At 51.6% G+C, this 22,984-nt stretch overlaps 9 protein-coding genes across 9 annotated transcripts; 6 read left to right on the forward strand and 3 right to left on the reverse strand.

Moving 5' to 3' along the window:
• Positions 1-983: 983 nt before the first annotated feature.
• On the reverse strand, positions 984-2,132 carry CCOS01_14848 (parasitic phase-specific protein PSP-1; the record flags this gene model as incomplete). Its single annotated transcript, XM_060462990.1, has 4 exons — positions 984-1,167; positions 1,229-1,642; positions 1,712-1,772; positions 1,829-2,132. 4 exons carry the CDS (start codon positions 2,130-2,132, stop codon positions 984-986), a joined length of 963 nt encoding a protein of 320 aa, XP_060306175.1.
• A 475-nt stretch (positions 2,133-2,607) lies between these two features.
• Positions 2,608-3,326, forward strand: CCOS01_14849 (uncharacterized protein; the record flags this gene model as incomplete). The annotated part of the gene is made up of 2 exons (XM_060462991.1): positions 2,608-2,638; positions 2,761-3,326. The coding sequence occupies 2 exons, from the start codon at positions 2,608-2,610 to the stop codon at positions 3,324-3,326; spliced, it is 597 nt and encodes a 198-aa protein (XP_060306176.1).
• An 899-nt stretch (positions 3,327-4,225) lies between these two features.
• On the forward strand, positions 4,226-4,860 carry CCOS01_14850 (Rieske domain-containing protein; the record flags this gene model as incomplete). Its single annotated transcript, XM_060462992.1, has 2 exons — positions 4,226-4,516; positions 4,582-4,860. 2 exons carry the CDS (start codon positions 4,226-4,228, stop codon positions 4,858-4,860), a joined length of 570 nt encoding a protein of 189 aa, XP_060306177.1.
• Positions 4,861-5,300: 440 nt separating this feature from the next.
• Positions 5,301-6,318, forward strand: CCOS01_14851 (D-arabinitol 2-dehydrogenase; the record flags this gene model as incomplete). The annotated part of the gene is made up of 4 exons (XM_060462993.1): positions 5,301-5,394; positions 5,445-5,555; positions 5,621-5,946; positions 5,998-6,318. 4 exons carry the CDS (start codon positions 5,301-5,303, stop codon positions 6,316-6,318), a joined length of 852 nt encoding a protein of 283 aa, XP_060306178.1.
• A 437-nt stretch (positions 6,319-6,755) lies between these two features.
• Positions 6,756-9,776, forward strand: CCOS01_14852 (ankyrin repeat protein; the record flags this gene model as incomplete). Its single annotated transcript, XM_060462994.1, has 3 exons — positions 6,756-8,011; positions 8,070-8,907; positions 8,961-9,776. The coding sequence occupies 3 exons, from the start codon at positions 6,756-6,758 to the stop codon at positions 9,774-9,776; spliced, it is 2,910 nt and encodes a 969-aa protein (XP_060306179.1).
• An 840-nt stretch (positions 9,777-10,616) lies between these two features.
• Positions 10,617-12,426, reverse strand: CCOS01_14853 (uncharacterized protein; the record flags this gene model as incomplete). Its single annotated transcript, XM_060462995.1, has 3 exons — positions 10,617-11,323; positions 11,406-12,331; positions 12,395-12,426. 3 exons carry the CDS (start codon positions 12,424-12,426, stop codon positions 10,617-10,619), a joined length of 1,665 nt encoding a protein of 554 aa, XP_060306180.1.
• Positions 12,427-13,033: 607 nt separating this feature from the next.
• On the reverse strand, positions 13,034-13,582 carry CCOS01_14854 (uncharacterized protein; the record flags this gene model as incomplete). Its single annotated transcript, XM_060462996.1, has 1 exon — positions 13,034-13,582. The coding sequence occupies one exon, from the start codon at positions 13,580-13,582 to the stop codon at positions 13,034-13,036; it is 549 nt and encodes a 182-aa protein (XP_060306181.1).
• Positions 13,583-15,661: 2,079 nt separating this feature from the next.
• Positions 15,662-17,728, forward strand: CCOS01_14855 (CobW/HypB/UreG; the record flags this gene model as incomplete). Its single annotated transcript, XM_060462997.1, has 6 exons — positions 15,662-15,844; positions 15,904-15,989; positions 16,045-16,341; positions 16,404-16,614; positions 16,679-16,867; positions 16,937-17,728. The coding sequence occupies 6 exons, from the start codon at positions 15,662-15,664 to the stop codon at positions 17,726-17,728; spliced, it is 1,758 nt and encodes a 585-aa protein (XP_060306182.1).
• A 3,030-nt stretch (positions 17,729-20,758) lies between these two features.
• On the forward strand, positions 20,759-21,754 carry CCOS01_14856 (glycosyl hydrolase family 61; the record flags this gene model as incomplete). Its single annotated transcript, XM_060462998.1, has 1 exon — positions 20,759-21,754. One exon carries the CDS (start codon positions 20,759-20,761, stop codon positions 21,752-21,754), a length of 996 nt encoding a protein of 331 aa, XP_060306183.1.
• Positions 21,755-22,984: the final 1,230 nt, after the last annotated feature.

Here is a 22,984-nt window from a genome sequence, read left to right on the forward strand (position 1 = left end):
TAGGCTCTGATTAACCAGAAGGGTTCTAGCAGTGCTCTGCGGCTGCAGATCCTCAAGGTCGTCAGCCATGAGGCTTGAACTTTAAGACATCAGGGCACCTTTTTGGATGCAGCCTGCGTCTAATAAGAAGCAGTTTCCCACGATCGATGACGCTGAATTTCTCAAAGTCCACCACCCAACCCATCAAAGCAGAATCAGGAAGTTCGAAGACAGGAGCACACCAGCGCCGCACTCACAGTAACCCCAAGACCTCCCCAACTAGAAAGTCAAGCATAACATCGAGCAACCGAGACTATATCACTCAAGATGGATCCCGAAGCGTCGGTATTTCTGATCTGGTTCGGCATTACCACCGCAGTGACTCTGATTCTGATGGCCCTGTGGTATGTGCTCTCTATCACGCGATTGTAAGTGGACCGTGCCGAAGCCTCTACAGAAAGCCCAGTGCTCACCGTTTCCCAGCTCGAGAAGATGCGCTTGCGAATCTGCGAATGAACCCTCATGCACAAGATGTGGCCTCCCTGTGGTGGACGTCGCGCCGACAACGAGCCAAGATGGGGATGGAACTCCACAGACCCCGAGTTCCAGTGCCCCGAGCAAGAAGATGGACGTCTGATACAATCGATGACGAGACGCTTCCTCCAAGAAATTCAATCCGAGAAAGACTAGAAGAAAAAGTTGGCCGAGGAGCAGAGGCTGCCGATTTGTGTTTCTAGAGATCACATGTATCGTAGCCCACCAAAATAGGGTCACTGTGGTATGTCAGATGCCGAAATGTACCGCAAAATGATGCAGGAATACTCTGTGGGGGCTTCTATCGAGTCTCCAATCATGGAAATAGGATTGAAGAGCTTAGGATCCAGCGTGATGTCAGATTACGAATAGCTCGAATCGAATTAGTCAAACAGGAAGGCAAAGTTGAAAGTTGTGGTATCTTCGTGAGTAAACAGTACAGTGGATGCTCTTCGCAGGCGTCATCTGCTTCATACATTAATCGAGCCCGGCAGCGTGTCCTTTCTGCCGCTCATCTCCATAGGCATGCTATCCTGCCGCGATGGGAGGTGATCGAACGCTTCTGACGCGGTCGATTCTTTTCTCTCCCCGGTCGTGCTGAAGCCAATCGCAGGGTTCCCGATGACCAAGCAGAATACTGCAACTACCATGACACTAGGATTGGACGCAAATTAGCCAGACCATCGAGCAGTATCCCGGATGTAGAAAGACTCACGAAGATTCGAGTCCAATGAACAAGGGTTGATCGCGGAACATTGGGCTGAAGTATCCCTCCTTCAGTTCCTCGATACGGTAAGAGCATCGTACCAAGATCAGAATAGTAGAGATGAAGAGAAATGCCAAGAAGATCTTCATGTTTTTCGTCATGCGTTGTCGAGCGTTTGTCCTCATGCAGATAATGAGGTAGTCCGCGAAGAGAGCACAAAAGGCGACTAGGCAGACAACCTGGAAGATCAGCCCGGCTAACGAGACATTGACGCCCCTTTGCACAGCCGCCTTGTCGCTCGCAATGCTGGAGAGAGCACCGCCGGTTGCTTGTAAAATGAGGGATACGATGTCGCATGGGATGAAGACAAAGTAGCATAATCTCGGGTTGAATCTTGAGATCGATCGATCGACGTGGATGATTCTGCGTACCCAAAGTCAGTCAGAGCTCTTCGTGAATGGATGATTGATAGTCGTTGCAGGATGGACTGACACTTTGGATAGCATGACATAGATGGCAGCACAGAAGAAGACTGGACCGACAGTAATGCAGACTGCGACAAGAGGAGATTAGGTCCAGTCAAACCATCGGGTTCTCGGTGGGACTTACTAATCTGCAGAAGAAACCCGCCAAAAGAAAATGGGTTGTCGTTGAGGATTAGTCTTCCAACGTAGCCAACGATCTCGAGTAGACATCCACCAATCATGCTAGCCATGAACCCCCAGTTCTTTGATCGAAGACCCTGGATAGTATGTATGATCATAGCCAGGGCAAAGAGCCCGATGAACGTTCCGTTGACTGGCACCGATGGGCGATAACGTAGAAGACTAGCCTCCAGCGGGCATACCTCGAGTGTACAGTTGGCCTTCGGGCCGAACGACTTGTAGCCGTTCGGAAGATGAGTCGCAGACATGATGCCGATGTGAGAGTTTGAGGGCAAAGGCGCTAGGAATCGAGGGCGGATGCCAGATGAGACAGATTGGATGCTTGGAGAAGACGTTGAGATCTTGGGGCGCGGTAGGTTGTACTTATGCATTGGAGGCATTCCGTGAGCGGTCGAATGAGGAGTTGCCGCTTGCGTCTGTGATCATCCAGCCAAGCGCAGGACGGCCGTAAAAGAAGAAAATGAGACACGTGGAGCCCTCCAAACACACACCCTTGATATTGGATCTAATTCAGGACGTTAGGATCAATCCAGACGGTGGAAGTGCTTCAGACAAGACCTGACAGTCCCTGCAGTCCTTTGATTTCTTAGCGTTTCGCTTCGCATTATACAGAATGGGTTAAGAGGCAATGTTCTTCATCGTGGCATACGGTTGACATCCCGAATGTGGGGTACGCGGGATCGCCCTATCCTGGCCCGGCCGTAAACTATGCCGCGTTCAGCTATGAGAGATCTCAACGCGGGCAAGGGAGGTGGTAGGGAGGCGCCATGCCATGTGTCTTTGCTGATACCAGTCAGACGTTCCGGGCTAAACGGCCAGGCCGATCGACGTCCCGGGGGTCTGGGACCTATACTAGTCCAACTCGCATCTAGCTAGACTCGCAATCGCACTTCGCAAAGCGACGAATGAGCAATGGCCCTTTTGCTGTCAAGGACTCAATAGACCGCAAATCCCATAAGGGAGGGTACCACGATAAGCCGCGGGCTTCGACACAAAGCGGACCTTTCGCCCATGGCACCTGTACCCGTGCCAAGAACTCCGAGAAGTCGGGTAAAGAGCACCAGAACGCGTCATGCTGCGAGCCATGCGTTGCGGGAGTTGACTCAACAGGAAACTGTGCGGCAATGATGTTGGATCTAGAACCCGGGCTCATTGTTAAAAAGAAGAGACTCTCCGCGCGGCACACGGTTCTAACCACGTTGGACATTCTACTTACAAAACCAAGGACATGGAACTGGAGAGATCGTTTGAGGCGGTTTCCGGGTCGGGTTGTCATCTCTTACCAGACCCGAGACAGCCAAGACACCAACGTCTCGGACAGGTATGTTCGACGCTCTTTGTCTGTTACCCTCATTTTGCTGGATTATGAGAGAAACATTGAGCAGGGATGTATCTCAACAAGATGTGAGGACGAGCCAAGTCAACAACAACTATGTTCCTGACGGCTGACCAGTTAATCAGACGGCTCATTCGCACAATGTAGATTTTTAGTCCCCTACATCATCATTCCTGGTATTCTTCAACACCCTAGAAACACCCAATCTCTGCGCCCTGGGGTCCGAAAGGCTCTAATGTGGCGGCTTACCCTTGAGCGGAAAGAGCCTAGATATACAGCCACAGCTGTCTCTAGAAAGTCACCTCTTCCCCTTTCCTCATTACGTTACCTTGACAAGCTGTCATGAGTCTAGGCCTTGTTAGACTACATTTGAACTCAGTAAACACATTGTACCCACGTGGAAAGAGGATATGCTTACTCCTCAGCAAGGGCCGGGCCGCCGGAAATGGTAGGTTCGGCGAGCTGCCTGGCTCTCGAACTTGGCTAAGCATTTTCCCCAATAGATCCCATCAACCAAGCACTTATGCTAGAAGATACATGCTAATAAAGATGGGCAAAGTATCCTCTCTATTTCTTCTGCGATAGTTGACACGGAGACTTGATGAGAACTAAACATTTTTCCATGTAAGACAAAATCAATTTGCGTCTCTTTCGCGGGTGCACACTCGATCAGCGCTCACGAAGAAACAAGCGGATCCATCGCAACGAAAACAGAAGGATCTTGCTTCAATAAATGACCTCATGACAGATTGGCAATGTTACATTCTCTCTGGGGGAGCATCTGAGCTTGATGCGTCCTCGGTGTGAGACTCCAGCGGATTCAAACATGATGGTCCCACTCACGTGTTTAAGCACGTGACCTTTCGAAAATCATCAAAGGAATCAATCTTGACGCGATGACCGCCACAAATGTCACGGGAACACCGCTACTTTCGCGATCCCGATAAGCACCGATCAGAATCCGTCGAATCCATGCTAAGAGTCTGACTTCCGAATTGAGGAGGGATGAATGCCTTTGGAGGGCGATCGCGGTCCTCAGCAGGATGGTTCTTCGCCGGGCTCGACTCGTCATTCCCCGATCTTGGGATCGATGAAGGCAACCTATCAGATCTCCGTTTTTGTGGTACGGATCTAAAATCCGGTTGCAAGGTGTTCCAAGTGCGGAAGTCAGATCCTTCGCGCAGTACAGAGGTACTCTTGGCCCCTGATGTTCTCAACTACGCTGAGCTTGAGGGTGATCTGAAAGATCAAGTACTTGTTTTCAAGTTCAAGGGCAAATTTCACGCCGTCGACCATGTGAGTCTTTCCGCCCCATGAAGACGTGCCTTTGTGATCCGAGTATGACCTAACTTTCATATCAGAAATGCCCACATTCTTCGTATCCGCTTTCACATGGGACACCGTTTGACATTGAAGATTTCGGGATCGTCTTGAGCGCAGGTTTGACATGTCCCAAGCATGGCTGGTCGTTTGATCTGCATTCTGGAATGGCAGACCGCGCGCGATATAAGCTGGGTATCTGGGAGGTTCAGTTGCGTGACACCGCATCAATAGGTGCAATACCGATAGGAGAGGATGTTCCAGGTATAGAAAGTATAGATAAAGAGGTCTGGGTAAGGAGAAAGCAGAGGATAGGGTAATGTTCGGAAGCGCACTAAAGACAACTTATCTTGGCGCATTACTGATTTACGTTCGAGGTCTTCGTCAACAAGGCTCGAATCTGGTTGCATGGCCAACGTCCACATCAATGAAAATGCATGTGACTGATCAAAGCAGATGTCTCCTGCAGAAATTAACGTGCTAAAGCGTCGAATGAGACGCCAGAAGTGAAGCTTTGCACTGCGGACAACCAAGACGCAGATGCGGGGAAGTAGACTTGTGGCGAAGACTGAAGTTTAACCGGAAATCATCATCCTCGCATTTCTAATCTCAACACTACATCAACGAGGGCGAGGCACCAACCTTCTAGCAGACCTTCGCTCGGTCTATGGTTTCCCTGAATACCTTGATACAAACCCTGTTGCGTCGCTGAAATCGAGCTTGACCAGCGATCATCAGTCCTATTTCTCCGTGGGTGACGATGTCATCGAGCGTCAGAGAAACCAAGCCATCAGTGGGTGACCCGCAGAAGTCAGTGAATGAGCTCTTCAGACTTGACAGACGGACTGTATTAAGTGCGGAAACCCATGTTTCCTCAAATACCTGAATTTTCTAACACCGGTAGTCACTGGCGGCGGAGGTTCTATGGGCCTAGAAGTTGCTCGCTCTGTACTGGAGAGTGGCGGCGATGTTATATGCATTGACCGACAAGAGAACCCTCTAGAAGAGCCCTGGAGTAAGGTTACACAGATTCTTAACCGTTGCGGCTCCTGGACCAAGCTGATTGTTAATCCCGTACAGATCGTGTGCTGAACGTGTCCAAGAGTCATGGAACACAAGCATGCTACTATAGGTGCGATACCACGAACGCAGAAAACGTCAAATTTGTCTTCGCGGAGTCCATGAAGAAGTCACGGTTCCCTTTAAGAGGCTTGGTCGCCTGTGCAGGAATTTCAGGTGACGCGCCATCCATCGACTTCCCGATCGACACGGCGAGAAGTATCATAGACGTCAACGTTATTGGAACACTCGTCTGCGCACAAGCTGCAGCCCAGGAGATTCAGAGGCAAGGATCGGCTGGAAGTATTGTCCTCATTGCGAGTATGAGTGCTCACGGGAGCAACAAGGTAAGTCAATGGAATAGCAAAGGCGTACGCAGACTTTAACCGAATTCCAAGGGTGTTGATACCGTGGCATACAATTCCTCAAAATCGGCAGTTGTTCAGATGGCTCGTTCTCTTGCTGCTGAATGGGGCAGCCGCGCAGATATACCACTCATTCGGGTGAACTCGATCTCGCCTGGGTACATCCGTACACGTATGACGGAAGGACCACTCAGCAATCCTGTTATAGAGAGAGAATGGACCAACGGCAATATGTTGATGAGATTGAGTGAGGCGCATGAGTACAGAGGGCCCATCACCTTTCTGCTTAGCGATGCCAGCAGTTTCATGACCGGTTCTGATGTCCGTGTAGATGGGGGCCACACAGCGTGGTAATTGAAGAGCTGCGGAACGAGCTTTAGGTGACAAGTTCAGTTACCGCGATCGAACCAAAGCACTTCATCAGTCAAATTACACAAGGGCAGAAAGCGAAACAACCAATCGGGTAGCTACTTGGACTACGAGCGCTTGCATGGCGCTTGCATGGCGAATCAGGCGGACAGAGATGGCCAGATGGCCAACAACAAGGGGCCGCATTCAGTTTGATCTGTCTTAACAGCAATGATTGGCTCGTTGGGGCTGTGAAATGTATGAATTGCATGCGTATGCAGATTTTGAGCCTGCGCCATTTGTGATGTGACTTGGATTCCGGAGCCTGTTACCGACTGCCTTCGACGTTGGTTTCCCCTCATTCCACATCACCATTTTTCAACGACTTTCCTAGCCATTCCCTTCTCTTTTCTACCATCACTGATCGCTTCGAAGCTGTCAATATGGATCCGTCAGGGATCATCGGCATCATCAGCGTGGTGGCTCAGATCGTCACCACGTGCACGAAACTTGGCCTGAGCTGGCGTGATGCTCCCGAAGACGCCAAAAAATTCAAGAATGAGATGGATGGGCTGTACAAAACACTATCAGAAACTTCAAGCCTTCTGATCCAGAATCCCGACTTTATCGCAGCCTTTGAGGGACAGCACTCTGCAGTGCTGTCTAACCTTATGACACTCTCCAGTCCCGACGATGAAAGCCTCCTCTCTGCTTGTCAAGACGAACTCGTTCGTATTCTTGAGGGGCTGCAGAAGCAGCTTAAGGGTAGCCGCTTCGGCTGGCAACGGTTCAAAGCGATGTTCTCTGGCGAAATGACGCAGTCAGCAATTGAAAACCTCCAGCGCCGGTGCCAATTGATAAACAGCATGATCTCGATCGACAATACGACGCTTGCGGTGAAAACCAACCTCGAAGTCCGGTCTTTGAAAAAGGATCTTGCCGGAAGACATTTAGAAGAAAGGAAGATACAGATTCTGGATAGAATAACGCCAGTCGACTTCACAACGCAGCAGATTGACAACCTCGATAGGAGGCAAGAGGGAACTGGAAAATGGCTTCTTGAATCCCCAGAGTTCGAAGCCTGGGTCCTTGGAGATCGAAGAACACTATTTTGTCCCGGAATGCCTGGTGCTGGGAAGACTATGCTTTCGTCCATCGTCATCGAGCATCTCAAACGCCGGTTTGAGGGAAATTCGACGGTTGGAGTTAGCTTCATGTTTTGCAATTTCCGACGGCACGATGAGCAAACACCCCGTAACTTGCTAGCCAGCGTATTGAAGCAACTCTATTGCACGACGCCAGAAGAGTGCGAAGAGGTAGAGAACACCTACAGGCACGGGATGTCTTCGGCGTCGAAACAAGACATAATGCGTTGTCTTCAAGCCGTGGTACCCCGATTCAGCAGAGTATACGTTGTCATCGACGCCTTGGATGAACTCGACGAAAATCGAAATATGTTTCTCGAAGCTATATGGAGTTTACAGGAAACATCATATGTCAACATTTTTGCGACTTCTAGGCACATACCAGAAATCGAGCGCTACTTCGATGGTTCACCATGCATCGAAATACGGGCTTCCGATGGAGATGTGATGAAGTTCCTAGATGGCCAGATGTCGAAGCTACCCTTAGCTGTGAGAAAGAACGAAGGCCTCCAAGACCAAATCAAGGATGCTATCATTCAAGCCGTTCAAGGAATGTATGCGATTTGGGTCACCTGCCAGTGGAATTGAACTTGACTAATTCCAATCCATAAGGTTTCTGTTAGCACAACTTCATCTAGATTCGCTACAAGGAAAACGCTCAGCCAAAGCCGTCAAAGAGGCACTTCGCAAATTCTCTAGCGGTTCCGAGGCGTACGACGTTGCGTATGAGAATGCCATGGAGCGCATCGAACGACAGCTCGAAGACCAAAGATCTCTCGCAAAGGACACGCTGTCCTGGATATGCTGCGCTCGAAGACCACTCGATACCGTGGAGCTACAACACGCTCTCGCCGTGGAGGAAGGGACGACTAAACTAGATGAAGACAACCTCCCTGAGCTAGAAGATATCATTTCAGTCTGTGCTGGTCTAGTTACGATTGATGAAGAGAGCAAGATTATCCGTTTGGTTCACTACACGACCCAGGAATTCTTCGAGAGGACGAAGGAGCGTTGGATTCCTGAAGCGCAAACGCTCCTTGCGAAATCTTGCGTTGCGTATCTTTCTTATGACAAATTCAGGTTCACCTATGAGGAGCACTTCGAGCGGATGTGGATAAATCTAGAGAAGGAAGAGCAAATTCAGCTATCACAGTCTCGAGAGGATCGACGTTGGCTTAACATCACTGGAGATCCATTGTACGACTACGCCGCTTACAACTGGGGTTATCACGCGAGATACATTAATCACCCAGACCAGGGAATACTCCGCTTTCTTACCGACAGAGCATACAATGATGTGCACTGTTCATCAGCCCGTTCTCTCCTGTTCAATCACAAGCATTTATCCAATTTCGATTCAGTGCCGATGCCTCAATTTGTTCATGGGCTACATCTCGCAGCATATTTCGGTCTTGCTAGAATCTTTGAGCTCTTAGGCGGGACCGATAAAGTCAGCGAACTCCCCTTATACGTGCAGATTTTATGTGCTAATTTAATTGACAGGATAATCTGAACCTCAAGGACAGCTGCGGTTACACGCCATATACATATGCCATCTGGGGGGGCGACGAAAAGTTTCTGGATTATCTCTTCGCACAAAGTGGGCTTGAACCCAACATGGAAGTCAAAGATGGATTATTTGATCTTTTCAGCATCGCTTTGATATGCGAAAATGAAACCGCTGTCCGTCATTTGATAGGGATGTATCAGAGCCATCACGAAAGGAATTGGCTGCTGGTTTTAATTCTTGCCATAAAATGGGGCAACGTTCATATTTTCAAGCTCCTAACAGAAGCAGGCAAGGTTGATATCGATGTTTTGGAGCGGCATTGGGCCAAGCGCCTAGCAGAAGGAAACGAGTCCAAGTTCACTGTCACGGAGAGGCCATTTTCACTTCTACTTCAAGCAGCAGAAGAGGGGCGGGTTGAGATCGTCAAATATCTTGTCGAGACACAAAAGGTTGACATTAAGACACAGAATTCGCTCGGGGGTACCCCCTTTTCCATGGCCATCTGTAGGGGGAACTTGAAAGTAGCACAATATCTGTATGATACGGGTTTGGTCGATCCAAACACAGCGATTGACAAGTGGGGAACGCTACTGCACTATGTTGCAGGTCACATCTTGGTGAAACCGCAGTCAGTACAATGGTTGCTTGACGGGGGAAAAGTTGACGCCAGTCTTTTCATAAAATCGAAGTCCGGGGAAACGCCGTTAGATCTTGCCTTGAGGAAGTGGGGGACGGGAGACCCAATACCCAAAATGATTGCGGATAGAATGACATTTACATCAGGAATAGATTTCCTGGAGGACCTGTAGGCGACGAGGAGTGCAGGGGTCATAGAATATGCCACGGATAGTTGATAGAATCACGTAGCACCATCTTTGTAGAACGCATCACAATTACCTTCCTGCTGACCTATCTTGAATCCGCTCCTGACACAATGTTGAGAGTTGCCACGGTGGAAAGGAGAGGCAACCTCGAAGATGAGGCTTATATCCATGTCGACCTGCTTGTGAGTACATGCCGATGGTCGCAGCATCCCCGATCCCTTCTGTGTCCTCACACAACTTCTTGCGTGGGTTCAAAGGTTGGGAACTTTTGGCGAGCCTATTTCGGGGCATGACAGGGGTCTGTCACGACGTTCGTTTCAGGAGGCATGCGTCTGGACCCGTATTGCAAGATCCTCCGCGCGTCTAAAGGTCGACATATCAAGTACGGCACGTGGAGATGGGTGCCAATGAAATGAAGAGACTGTTAGGACCCAGATCATGACACTATTTGCTCTGGCGGACTCCTCGGATCGGCTGTCGATAACAACACCTTGATGGAATTATGTGAGTGGTTCAATCATCATGGTTCGTGATATTATTGCATATTGATATAGTACATCGTGGACGACAATCTTCTGCCTGGGTATTCAACAAGAAAGGGAAAATAATAATGGTTGGTGAGACAAATGAGACTAGTGACAGCAGTCATCCCATCTATGCCCGAGTACAGCGTGTGTGGTTCGCAAGGTCTGGTTCGGAGGGCCCATCATCCGATCCTTGGTACGATATATCATGGGTTGATCCCAGCTCGAAAAAAATGTCGCCGTATGCTCTCGGTAGTGACCGTATTGGCGTGCCACGATTTTACTTCAGTCCGGGCACTTCTCAACCGCGGTACCCCATCTCGGGTGAGAACCGCCCGTCAGGTCCCCTCTCCGCTCGGGGGAGCTGACCCGGCTGCGGCCGGTAAAAGTTGTCCGGGTTATATGGTCGATAGCCGTTGTTGTTGGTGGTAGGCTGGTATCCGATATTGATAGACTCCCGGTACGGACCCTGTCCAACTTCCTGGTACATGTCGTATGTCGAAGCAGGATACGGCACCCTCGCTGTCGAAACCGCTGTCGGAGGCCGTCGTTGCCCTGTGCTGATTCTCAGTGGCGCGGGTACGACCGGCGGCTCGTTGATGGACTTTTCGTAATAGAAGCTCTCCGCTTGCATGTTTCTAGTGTTTACAACGGGGTCGTTGCTGCTGGGCATGTTGGGAAGAGGCGGAACCCCAGCAGTCGCGTTCGTTGTTGAAGGATTCGGTAGAGGCCTGGCGGAGGATGCGTCCACCCTAGATGCTCTGTCTGTCTTGAATTGCTCCATCATCTGCTCTTCCATCTCCTTGGTGGTACGGTTCGCGATCTTGGTCTGTCTGAAGGTTGTGACCATGGCGCGCTCCATCTCGCGGGTGCTGCGCTTTGGTTGTCTGAGGATGGCGGACTCTCTTGGGAGTATACCGTTACCGCCTGGTGGTGTGTTTTGCGTCATGTTTGTTGCTACGGCGGCGACCTTCTTCTTCCTCTTGTAACGTTTTACGCCGAAGATTACTGCGCCAATGAGCAATCCGATGATGGCTGCGATCCCTGATTAGAATTTTGGGCTAGAAGGCGGGGGTTTACAATGACTTACCGACAACGGCGAAGGAGACTCCGATCGCGAATCCACGGTCTGTGCCATCAGCGGGCGCAGCTGACGCCAATGGCGCGTTGGAAGCCTCGACTTGTGAGCTTGGTGGGAGAAGTTCCGGCTGTGGTGTTCCGGACGCGGCATTTTCAACCGGGGGCGGCGGCAGATTCGTTGAAGGAGTGGTTTCGGCGGCGGGAGGAGGAGGCGGTGACGGTGTTGCAGGCGGCTGACTGGCAAGTGGAGGATTCTGCGGTTGGCGAGCAGGTGGGCTCGACGGTGTCGCGACCGGCGCCGGTTGTTGCGCTGGAGCCTCTTGAGGCGGTGGGTTAGAGGGTGGCGGCGCTCCGGGAACAAGAGTAATGAAGCCTCTTGCGGGCGGTAGGCTTGCCGGCAACGCCGGGTTCAAGACTGCCGATGGGATCGGGGATCCTTGCGCCGCCGGGGGTGGGAGTGACGGTGCGGCCGGAGGCGGCTGCACACTCGGGGGAGGGGCTGGCGTTGCTCCGGGTGGTGGCGTTACTGCTGGCGGAGGCTGCTCTTGTTCTGAATCGCTGCTCGAGTCGGATTGCTGGCCTGGCGGTGCGCCTGGTTGTGGTGCGTCTGAGTCGCTGGCTGATGATGCTGCGCCGGCTTGGCCGCCGGCTTCTGAATCGCTCTCGGCTTCCTTTGCAGCGCCGCCTGCAGGCTTCTCCTCCTCTTTTTCTTCCTCCTCCTCCTCTTGTTCCTTTCTCTGGTTGGCGGGTTGATTAGGCTTGGCCCCCTCTTCGTCTTCCTCCTCCTCTTCTTCTTGCTTGCCGCCGGCTTCTTGCTCCCCGTCTGCTTCCTCGGCTTCTTCTTCCTTAGCGGGTGGTGGTGCTGGACTTTGTCTACGGGCCAGATTGTGACGAGGTCTGCCAGGGAATTTAGGCGCAGTTCTTCTCCTCCGCTGCCTGTTTATACCGGTTAGCGACCCTCACTGAAAGACTGATGAGAATGCTTGGTTGATCCCGTACCTCAGAGTAGACCAAGTCGCAGTTGCGTCCATCGGTACGAGCCTTCGCGTCTTCTGCACCTGTCCTACAAACCAGTAACGAAGTAAAATCGACCAGCGAGTGAGTGAAGGAAAAAGCAGCGCAGCTGCAAATCTAGAAGAGAACAACAAGAAAGGAAAAATGACGCAAGCGCCGCATGAGAAATAGAGTCACGAATCCCCGAGATGTTGGACAGAAGCAGAGGCAGAAACAACAAGAACCAAAGCAGACGTCACGACGGGGTGGGCGGCATTCGCTTCATGTTATCAATTCTCGCCGTGTCGATCATCTCGCTCAACCCCACGGACGAGTTCGGAGACATCCATGCAAAAATGTCTCCCACATCAAACAACTTCCAAGAAGAACGGGCAAGGGGGGTTCGAGATGTGCCTCTCTTACAAGCTGCGGATTGCTCAGGGACTCAGGGACAGTGGGCACCGGTCTTTGGTGCGACAAGCGCAGGCGAGGGAAAGCTCCGGGGGACGCTCACACGAATAGACCCCGGACTCCAGAGGCGGCTTAACATGACTCTGGCGCAGCCGCTAGAACCATCAGCCATGTTTGCCCAGTTCTAGCTCCTCCTCACCAGCCTCAGTGCACCGCACAGTTACACCCAAGGGGTCAAGGAGGCCCGGACAACGGGGAGCTCCTCAGCTGGCAATGGGACTCTGGAGCCTCTGAGAGGGCAAACCGCGAACCACACCGATTCCATGTTCGGAGGGTTTCAGACGGACCCCGGCCGCTGTCACTCTGATGAGCCCGCCGTGCCGCACCAAAACCCTCGGTCGTGTTTGACGCGTTTCTTGGCGGCTTGGCCCGGAGGCGCCCTCTTTCTGGTGTCTGAAACCACCGAAAATGCGACTGCAAGCAAGTCATGGATAGGCACGAAGAGTTGTTGGCAGAGTGAGATGCTAAAGTGTGCCAGTTTTTTACGTTGGTACACAAGAAACTCCACCCCGGCGCTTCGAGGACGGAGAGAATTAGAAACATGGTCGGGGGGCCTTGTCCGAGCCTGGAAACATTTTCCGTCCCTTCTTGATTGCAGCGCCGATTGCTGTTTTGTCTTCTCAGCTCCTCTCTATTCCTCGGTGCAACTTCGTATTCCTTCGCCGTAGGATCGATACTGCGACAAGAGTATTTCGAGGCTGGATGCAGCTCGCTGCTCTTCATCGCATAAGTCTAGCACTGAAGTGTGCATGAACCCGTCCCAGCCCAACAACGCAACTTTTGGCGAGCCCAGAGCCCATTTGCTTCAATGCATAGCGGCTCGGCCACGGAACAGTCGCGATCGACGCAAGGACAAAATCAGGCTTAACCTACCTGTAAACAAACAAGTCAACTTTTACCGACATAATCGTTGGGTTGCGGACAGACAGCACTTTGAAGAGAAAGCCTGGTCTCGTGACATGGGCCAACTCTCCGTCGAAGGGGTGTTGCGTGGTAGTATCCGGGGTAAGCTCTGGGTCAACCTCATCCACAACGGGGTCGACGATGAAACTGGGAATGCATGGGCACCTGGCAAACATTTTTGTCGGCTTCTCACCTGACAATGACGTTGCCCTCTACAAAATTCTGAACGCCAATAGCATTGGCAGGCGACGTGCTTTCTATTAATACCATTAAAAATTCCTTCATCCTTTTGGCGCTTAAACGCCGAGCGCTTGATCTGCGTTCAACTCGAGTCGAGGTTCGGTTCGACTAGCTGTTCGGCTCCAATATCCTTTCGGCTATATAACCCTCCGGTCCGTCAGAATCATGCTTCATGTGGCTTGCTCTCTAGATCCGCGAAAAATGGACTCTTGGCTGTATGAGTACGCGAGGCACCTTTCTTCTTTCCAACATCGACTGTGATCTTGATGAGTTTTGTGCCTCGATCAATTGACGATGGCCGGAGACGACGACACGCACGCTTACACAGTAGCGGCATATTGTATCGTCCATGCTCCTGAGTTTCTCACAAATTCGGGTTTCTGGGCCATTCCCATTCCTCGGGACTTGGCTCCGTGTTTAGTTGAACGAGATCGAGGAGCATTGTCGTTTCGAGGGCCAAGGTCATCACAGTGTCTCGTCCCGGTTACACATGGTCCCAGCAGATGATCAGCCAGTCGCATTTCTTCTGGGAATGTTCGCTTTTGAACCTGAGCCGTCCGAAGATAATGCACAAGCTAGCAAGATGAGAGGCTACGGATGTCGTGTTTTGTGGAAAGAAGTCCTCCCTAAGTCTATTAAGTACGTATCGGCCGTATGCAGCACTACGGAGTAGACATTTCTTGGCATGGAGTTTCCTATGGTGCTTTTCGGCCGCAATTGATTACCATTGAGGGAAAAGGTTGGATGATGGTGCTTCACTTCTTCGATAAGGTGAGTTAGTAGCTTCGAGCACAGCTGGCGGCCTGCCGCGAAGAGGCAAGTACTTGTGAGGTTCTGGGCGCATCAAACTGGAATAATCACAAGCGGTGGATCTGGATATCACCTGCCTAAGTGCCGACTTACAATGAGCAACGTAGTAGCCACACGTACTCGGCCGTCCAACGGTAGTATCGCAGATCTGCGCTACGGTTGAGAACATGAGAAAGACTTCCATAATTCGTCCCCTGACTGTGCCGAGAAACCTAAACCCAAGGGCTTCAACCCTTAAATCCTTCCTTCTTCCCTACCTAGCTCATAGTAGATCTCATGGTTGACCACCGGCCCGAGGGTAGCTCGTCTGAAATGACCCAAGCGAATGACGAGGCGTCATTTCACAATCAACTCAAGAAATGTATCCCTCAAGGTTCTCAAGGGTCCGAGGCGGCCGTTGGATCCATCTTCCATGCTTTCATTAACTCTTTTTTCCTAATATGGCGAGGCGTTTTCGGGATATGGTCCCGGTCGTGGTCTTTTCGGCCAATCAGCGTGCGGCCGATGGTGATGACGGCCCCGGTGACAAGCCAGCCAATCCCGTGTTGTATCGCCGGGGGCATCGTCAGAACCCGGATGGCCCGTCGTACGCATGTCCTACAGAAAGCAGAGCACAAGAAGATGATTCAAGGAGACGGTATGATGGAATGATGGAATGATAGCTAGCGCTAGTCGGACACCTTGATGGCAGTCGATCAGATAAGGCGGGATTTGAGTTGTCCAGATGTTGGGAAAGTTCATATAAATATCCAAATATTGTAGCTCAAGATCGATAGGATAATTCCAAGTCTTTCAATTTTCAATCTTTACCAGTTCTACAGAGTTGAAGGAGAGCCGCGGATATCTACAATGGGCAAGAAACTCTCAGCATCATCAACGAAACCCAGAACGGGTGCCGTCGTTGTGCCAGCCACTACGCAACCAAAGCTCACCGACGAGGTTCCGAAGCTTGTCCGCCAGGACTCAGGCGTCGATATTACAAAGCCGGGTCAGGGCAAACCGCTTCCAGTCACCCTTCTCTCAGGCTTCTTGGTAAGTCCTGATCAACATATGTGAGCGATCGTGACATGTGTCTAACAACTGGATTACAGGGCAGCGGAAAAACAACACTTCTACAGCACATCCTCAAGAGCGACCATGGCCTTCGCATTGCGGTCATCGTCAACGATATCGGAGCGTATGTTAATTGCTATCTACTCTATGTATTAGTACTAACTAGCTGCCCCGAACAGTGTCAACGTCGACGCATCCCTCATCAAAAAGAGCCACCGCCTTACAAAGACCGAAGAAAAAGTCATCGCCTTACAGAATGGCTGCATCTGCTGTACTCTCAGAGGAGACCTTCTAGAAGAGCTCGTCAACTTGTCCGAGCTCCACGAGTTCGACTACGTAATTATCGAGAGCAGTGGTATCAGCGAGCCCGAACAAGTCGCCGAGACCTTTGATGCCCGGCTGGCAGAGCAGATGGCTACGATGGGCGAAGGACCCGAAGGATTGGACGAAGATACCATGAAGTTGCTCAAGAGGCTGTGAGTCCCATACCCTCGCGGATTTTGTGGCCGCGATCTTACTGACGAATGCTGCTCTTCAGGGCTGATGCTGGCGGAGTTGACAAGTTCGCTCGCCTTGATACGACTGTCACTGTCATCGATGCCTTTACGATATTTAACGACTTTCACACTAGCGATCTGCTTTCTTCAAGACGGGACGACGTCGTGCCGGAAGACGAACGGACAGTATCTGACCTGATGGTTGACCAGATTGAGTTTGCAGATGTGATCGTCCTCAACAAGATTGATATGGTATTGAAGATTCTATGAGATACACTACCTTCATGGTCAGGATGTAATTGCTGACTGCGAGCAGGTTACCAAAGATGATCGCGCCCGCGTGTTGGATTTGATCAAGAAGCTCAACCCACGAGCGAAGATCCTGGAATCCAGCTACAGCAAGATCGACGTCAAAGAGATCGTCAACACCAACACATTCGACCTCAAGGTCGCTCAGTCTGGTGTTGGCTGGCTGCAAGATCTGCACGCCATGACAGTCCGCGAGGTAAGATTCCATCTGAAGCTATCCACTTATACATCGCAAGATGAGATATGCTGACACTCGATGCTACAGGTCAATGGGCGTAAGGCAGTCACACCAAAGCCAGAGACGGAGGAGTACAACGTCCGCAACTTCATCTACACAAGGACACGGCCATTCCATCCTAGACGTCTCTGGTCGCTCCTCTACGACAAGTTCATTTTGCAAATGGAGGAGCCTGAAGGCGATGAAGACGAGGATGCCATGGACGAAGATGATGACGCTGACATGAGCGGCGAGGAGGCCGATGAGAGGGAGGATGAGGAATGGGAAGATGATGACTCAGAAGCGGACGAAGCTGATGACGAGGATGCTGATATGGAAGATCCCCTCGAGCCTCCCTCTAACGAAGTCATCCTCGCCAACAAAACCGCCAACCCCCTCTTCAACCGACTCTTTCGCTCGAAAGGAGAGTTCTTCCTCGCGACGCGACCGCACAGGGCAGGAGACTGGTCTCAAGCGGGCGCGATGCTTACGATGACCGGCGGTCGCCCGTGGTTCTGCACGCTTGACCCTGGTGACTACCTCACTGGCGACAGCGAAGTGGACGCCCTTGTCACGCACGACATCAAGAAGGGCGGCGAGTGGGGTGACCGCCGCCAGGAAATGGTGTTCATCGGGGAGAAACTGGACATCAAGGGGTTGGAGGCTGCGCTGGATGCGTGTTTGCTTAATGATGAGGAATGGAGGAAGTGGCAGAAGGTGATGAGGAATAAGAAATGGGACGATGAGAAGAAGAGGGATAAGTTACAAGACTTGTTTGATGATGGGTTCCCGGACTGGACAGAGGACGGGGAGGATCATGAGGGGCATGATCATGCCTGATGGTGGATCCAAATTGGTTCGAGGAAGAGATAGACAACACAAAGTAAAAGTTATAGATTTGCTTCAGTCTGGGTTATCAAGTGAGATGGTAATTACGACTATCCACGTGCATGCTTACAAACCTACGATACTTGAAGAGTTCGACTGAGGCGACGACGGCCGGGGAAAGCAGAGTGGGAAAGTGCGCTATCGGGAAGATAGCGTACGCACAGCGGGTTGTCAAAATACGGAGCCTTCTGTCAGCTCATCTGTCAGCAATTGCTCTGTTGATTGAAAGCAATATCGATAGTATAGCCTCGAGACAGCAGATTCTTGGCTAGAAGCTGGCAACGCCTAGTGTGTAGTAAATGAAGTAGAGTTGTCAGCGAGAGTGATGAGACGAGCTAAAATCTGGGCGTCGCAGCACATGGCTTACGTGATTAATCAAATAGATTGGGCGAGTAAGGAAGCCGGCGGGTTGAAGGTTTTCGCGATAACTTGCTGCTGGAAATCGCGACATACCAGCACTCGTCCGCTTGGCAGGAGAATATACGAGAGACAGCGAGATCCTTTTGGGTCTTTCCATACAACGCAGGTCTTGGTACGGTCTCATCGGGTGCTCACGTCAACTTTCGAGTCGCCAACTTCGGCTCATGGGGGCGGGACAATCAGGCCAGCAGACCCACCGTGCTACACTGCCCGGAAGCCGATCGTCGGCGTCAATGAAGTTGAGACAACCGTCGCAAGTCAGTACCGCGCCCTCGGAGCTGATAGTGGGATCGTCAGTCCAACTTACTGCCCAGTCTCGGGCACCGCTCCGTACGGTCGCATCGCGGAAAGCACGCACGGCACGTTGGGGGCGAACCGATGCTATTGCTAGGTTAGGTGACTGAATCGAGTTGCTGCGATCATCATTACTTCATTCGTCCCGTCAACGCTGATATTGACTAGGAAGTGCAGAAGTGGCCCAATAAACCAGTGTCGGTGGATGCCGAAGAATCTGTTGCGAAATATCAGGGCGCAATCGTCCACAACGACGATCTTGTGTGTAGACGGAGCAGAATCCGAGTATTTCGGGGGCGTCGACAGATTCGATCGAATAGGGAATCCCACCGGACGGCTCAGCCATGGAGCCTGATATTAGACATAAATCGACTATGGAGACGGCTTTATTTTTCTCTGACGGGCATGGCCCCCCTTTCCGATGGAGACTGGCTTGGACAAGAGGAGAAACAGGAGAAGCATGACCGGAGGGAGCGGTTCTTCTTGGTCTGACTAAGAAATCTCGGCGGAGTTGCATGCCTGATTCAACTGGCATTTGGCTTCTGGAACGTCCGGACCAGAGCCGCTAGACTCGCTGGATTGGTTCTTAGCGAGTGCTATTATGATATCTCGGCAGGGCGGCACTTAACGATCGCACTTTATTTTCACTTTAGTTGTGAAGCGCTGGGTTCGACTAGTAAGCCGTGATAACAACATTTGTCGGGGTTGATGCTAGTCTGGCCTGGCCTCTCTCCTTGGCCATCACACCGCAGCAAGAGAGGGGAAACCACAGAACTTCAGTCAAGAACCCAGGTTGATCCAAGTCATTCACTCGGCTTTGCGTGCCGAGTTTCTGTCAACGACTGCTTTGCGACTGGGAGCTGCCGCCAAAGAATTGAAAATGCACCCAAGCGCCGTCCTCCTTTTCTTCTTCTTGGTGGGGGGCTTTTCGTCCCGTGTAAATTGATCTGCGACAGGGAATAGCCGCCAGCTGGAGTTTTTCTTCCTCGCTGCGCGCCCCTGGACCCAGGTTTCAGGTGAATCCCACCACGGCCGCGTCGATCAGGAACCAGAACTGCCAAAACAGAGTTCAGAGTGGCATAACCTTTCTCGCGGGATCGCTCTTGAGACGAAAGCTACGCATATTGACTCTGGGGAAACGCTCGTCTACGACACTCTTCTCGCGGGCTCAAATGTTTTTGTAATGGCTTTGTAAAGACTTTGAATTCCGGGTCGCGCGGAACTAGCCATACGGCATAGTTTCGAGTATTCGCCAGGTGAAGAAAGTCCAGAACTATCAAGCCGAGAGCACAGAGTACCAATAAACGGGTATTGACAGGCAAACCGGGCTTGTCGACCGAAATTGACAGCACCAAATTCGCCAACGGCCAAACCCCGACAAGCCTTTCACGCCGTTACGGGCATACAGGCGCAGAAAGCCGCCAGCGGCTAGGACGAATAAGGGCGACCACTGTGGATGTAGAACAATCTACAAGCGACCGATTCGGGGCTTCGACCAGCTCGGGCCAGGTTCACCTACAAGGGTATGTGCTGCAAGCGAGCTGTGAGTTTAGATGAACAGGAGCAGAAGGGGAATCGGCGCATGAGCCAAGCTTGGCGACTGTATTTCCACAGATTTCGACAACGTGGGCGGCTTGTGAGCAGCCCAGGGGTCAATGTCGTCAATCGTACTCTAGTTGCGACCCCAATCCAGGGGTGTTCGCCGGCGTCGACGACCGTGTTTGGTGGGAAATGGGTCCCGCGTACATGTTGCTCCAATGTTTCAAACGAAGAGCACTTCGACCAAATCGTCACTGAAGCCTACTCCTATCGTGTGATCCTGGTTGGACGAGGCAACAAGGTCGAGCTCCTTTGGCCATCCTTGCCCTTTCACCACCCCTTTTCGCGTCCATGATGCCTGGATTTTTGTCCAGATGAGGGTAGTCTGCCATGATGTGGGGAGAAATCTCATCAGCAATGTGGGTGGGATGATGGATCATGGCGGCTGACAGTCTTTGGTTCCCATCCTATTAGTGCGCTAAGGGTGGTGAGATATCTTCGATATAAGACAACCATTTCTTCTCACCATTTTCATCTTTTCTCTATTCTCTATTCGTTCTCAACCATCGCTGTGTCTTTTGTCATTGTACAAACCACTTTCTTTCTTTTCAGAAACTTCACTTTCATTCATTCCCTGGTGGAAAATCAACCTCTTCATTTTCTTCCTGTCCAATCTTTCCAACCACCCGGTCTTCACCAAACCAAACCAACCCACAACACAAAATCAAGATGCGCTCCTTCGCCTTCCTCGCTGCCGCGGCCGTCGTGCCCCAGGCTATGGCCCACTACGTCTTCCCTACTCTCATCGTCAACGGTGAGCAGACCGAGCGCTACCAGTACGTCCGCGAGGCCAAGAACTCCAACTCTCCCGTCACCGACGTCACCTCCGACGGCATCGTCTGCAACATTGGCGGCAACGACGACGATGTCCTCGCAAAGACCCAGACCAAGGCCGTCAACGCCGGTGATGAGGTCGGCTTCATCGTCGAGAACGACATGGGCCACCCTGGTCCCCTCGCCGTCTACCTCTCCAAGGCCCCCTCCGGTGTCGCCTCCTACAAGGGTGACGGCGACTGGTTCAAGGTCTACGAGCTGTCCACCTCCAACATCACCGAGGCTGGTCTCCAGTGGGCCACCTACGTCAACAACGCCGGTATTCACAACTTCACCTTCACTCTCCCCAAGGAGGTCCCCACCGGCGAGTACCTGATGCGCGCTGAGCACATTGGCCTCCACGGCGCCGGCACCAAGGGTGGTGCCCAGTTCTACATCGCTTGCGCTCAGATCTCCGTCACTGGTACCTCCACCGAGACCCCCTCGCCCGTCGTCAAGTTCCCCGGCGTCTACACCGGCGAGGAGCCCGGTCTGTTGATCAACATCTACTACCCCGCCCCCAAGAACTACACCGTCCCCGGTGGCCCCGTTGCCTTCTCCGGATGCGAGGACCACACTGCCAACCTTCTCGGCCAGACCTCCGACGGTGACTGCACTGGCTCCGATGGTGCCACCACTCCCACCACCCCCACTACTCCTACCACCCCTTCCACCTCCGCCGCTCCCTCTGCAGGCATCCCCGACTACAACGGCGGCAACAGCACCAGCCCCGCTGAGCCCTCTGCTGCTCCTACCGCTGCCGCTGGCGAGGGTGACGACTGCGAGAAGTCTGCTGCTCGCCGCCGCGTCCGCTCCATGCGCCGCAAGCTTGCCCGTGCTGCTTCTTTCTAAAGCAGTAAAGAGAGTTGAGAGAGAGAAGTTGGGAAAGTTATTGGACAAAATCCCCTGAGCTATGCTATCACCACTTGGTATTAGCAGTGCTCAACACGTTATTCTTGTATATACATATGACTTAAGACACTGGATGTAAATGCGATTAGATATCGGGCGATCCTTTGTACAAAGGCGTCCTCATGTTTGAAATATGAGAATCATTCACATGAAACCTTCACTTCCCATCCTTAGGTCCTGTGAACTGCCCACACCTGACTTTGGAAATGAATGTGCCCAAGGGGTTGGCCATAGTACAATATTTGACCTGGTCAAAAGCTCTGTCACACAACTGAGCCAGGCAACCACCTGCTGCCAATGATTCCCCTTTTGGTTTGAAGGAAAAAAAAAGAAAAAAGAATTGACTGATCTAGGTTCAGATGCTACAGCTCACCATCCTCACAGTCTTCATCTTCATGGGCGTTAGTCAAGAGGTCAGGCTTTGATCGGGTGTAACTTGAAGGAAAGCTTGGAAAAAAGTATCGGATGACTGACCGATACCAGCTTGAGCCTGCGTCTTGACGCTTGTGGAACCCCTTGAAGCCGGTGTCTCCAAGCCATGATGGGGCTATACTTGAAGACTCAATCAACATTCTCGCAATTGAGCACATGATCTTCGTTGTGTAATGCTTTGAGCAAAGTGTCTCAATCGATCATGTAACTTTCCGCACATTTTCCTCTGACAGGCGTATGAGTATCTGACCGAAAACCGGGCCTTTCGTGACTTAGTTTAGGAGGCATTTCGTGTCACTTACAACTCACTTCGTAACTCCCGAGGCCGGTCCTAGTTCGTGGCACCATAAGATGTTCCTATCACCCCTTCCAATCGCTTGTAAATACCTGGAATGCATTCAATCTTCTTGGAGCGGTTGCGGGAACTAACATGAACATGCAATTCTGCACCAGACTGCGACATGCCTCCTGTAACGCAAAATGGGCAAGTGTTCATGCGAACATGATCCAAGGCCTTGATACTTCGTGAAACCCTCATTCTGGTCACTCCAGCTGCTATATAGGTACGTACATACAATCACACATCAAGCTGTGAATGCAGCAGGTCTTCACAATTGCCATAAAGTCTGGGTATCAGCATTGATCTCCACTGGTATTGGTAGCATCGCAAACATATCATTCCAACTCATCATTCTCTCGTCAAGAGTTCATCATCGTTGCTTCGCTCTTCTATGCAAA

Source organism: Colletotrichum costaricense (genome assembly GCF_030867565.1).
Source record: "Colletotrichum costaricense strain IMI 309622 chromosome Unknown Scaffold_22.1, whole genome shotgun sequence".
Classification (NCBI taxonomy): Eukaryota; Fungi; Ascomycota; class Sordariomycetes; order Glomerellales; family Glomerellaceae; genus Colletotrichum; species Colletotrichum costaricense.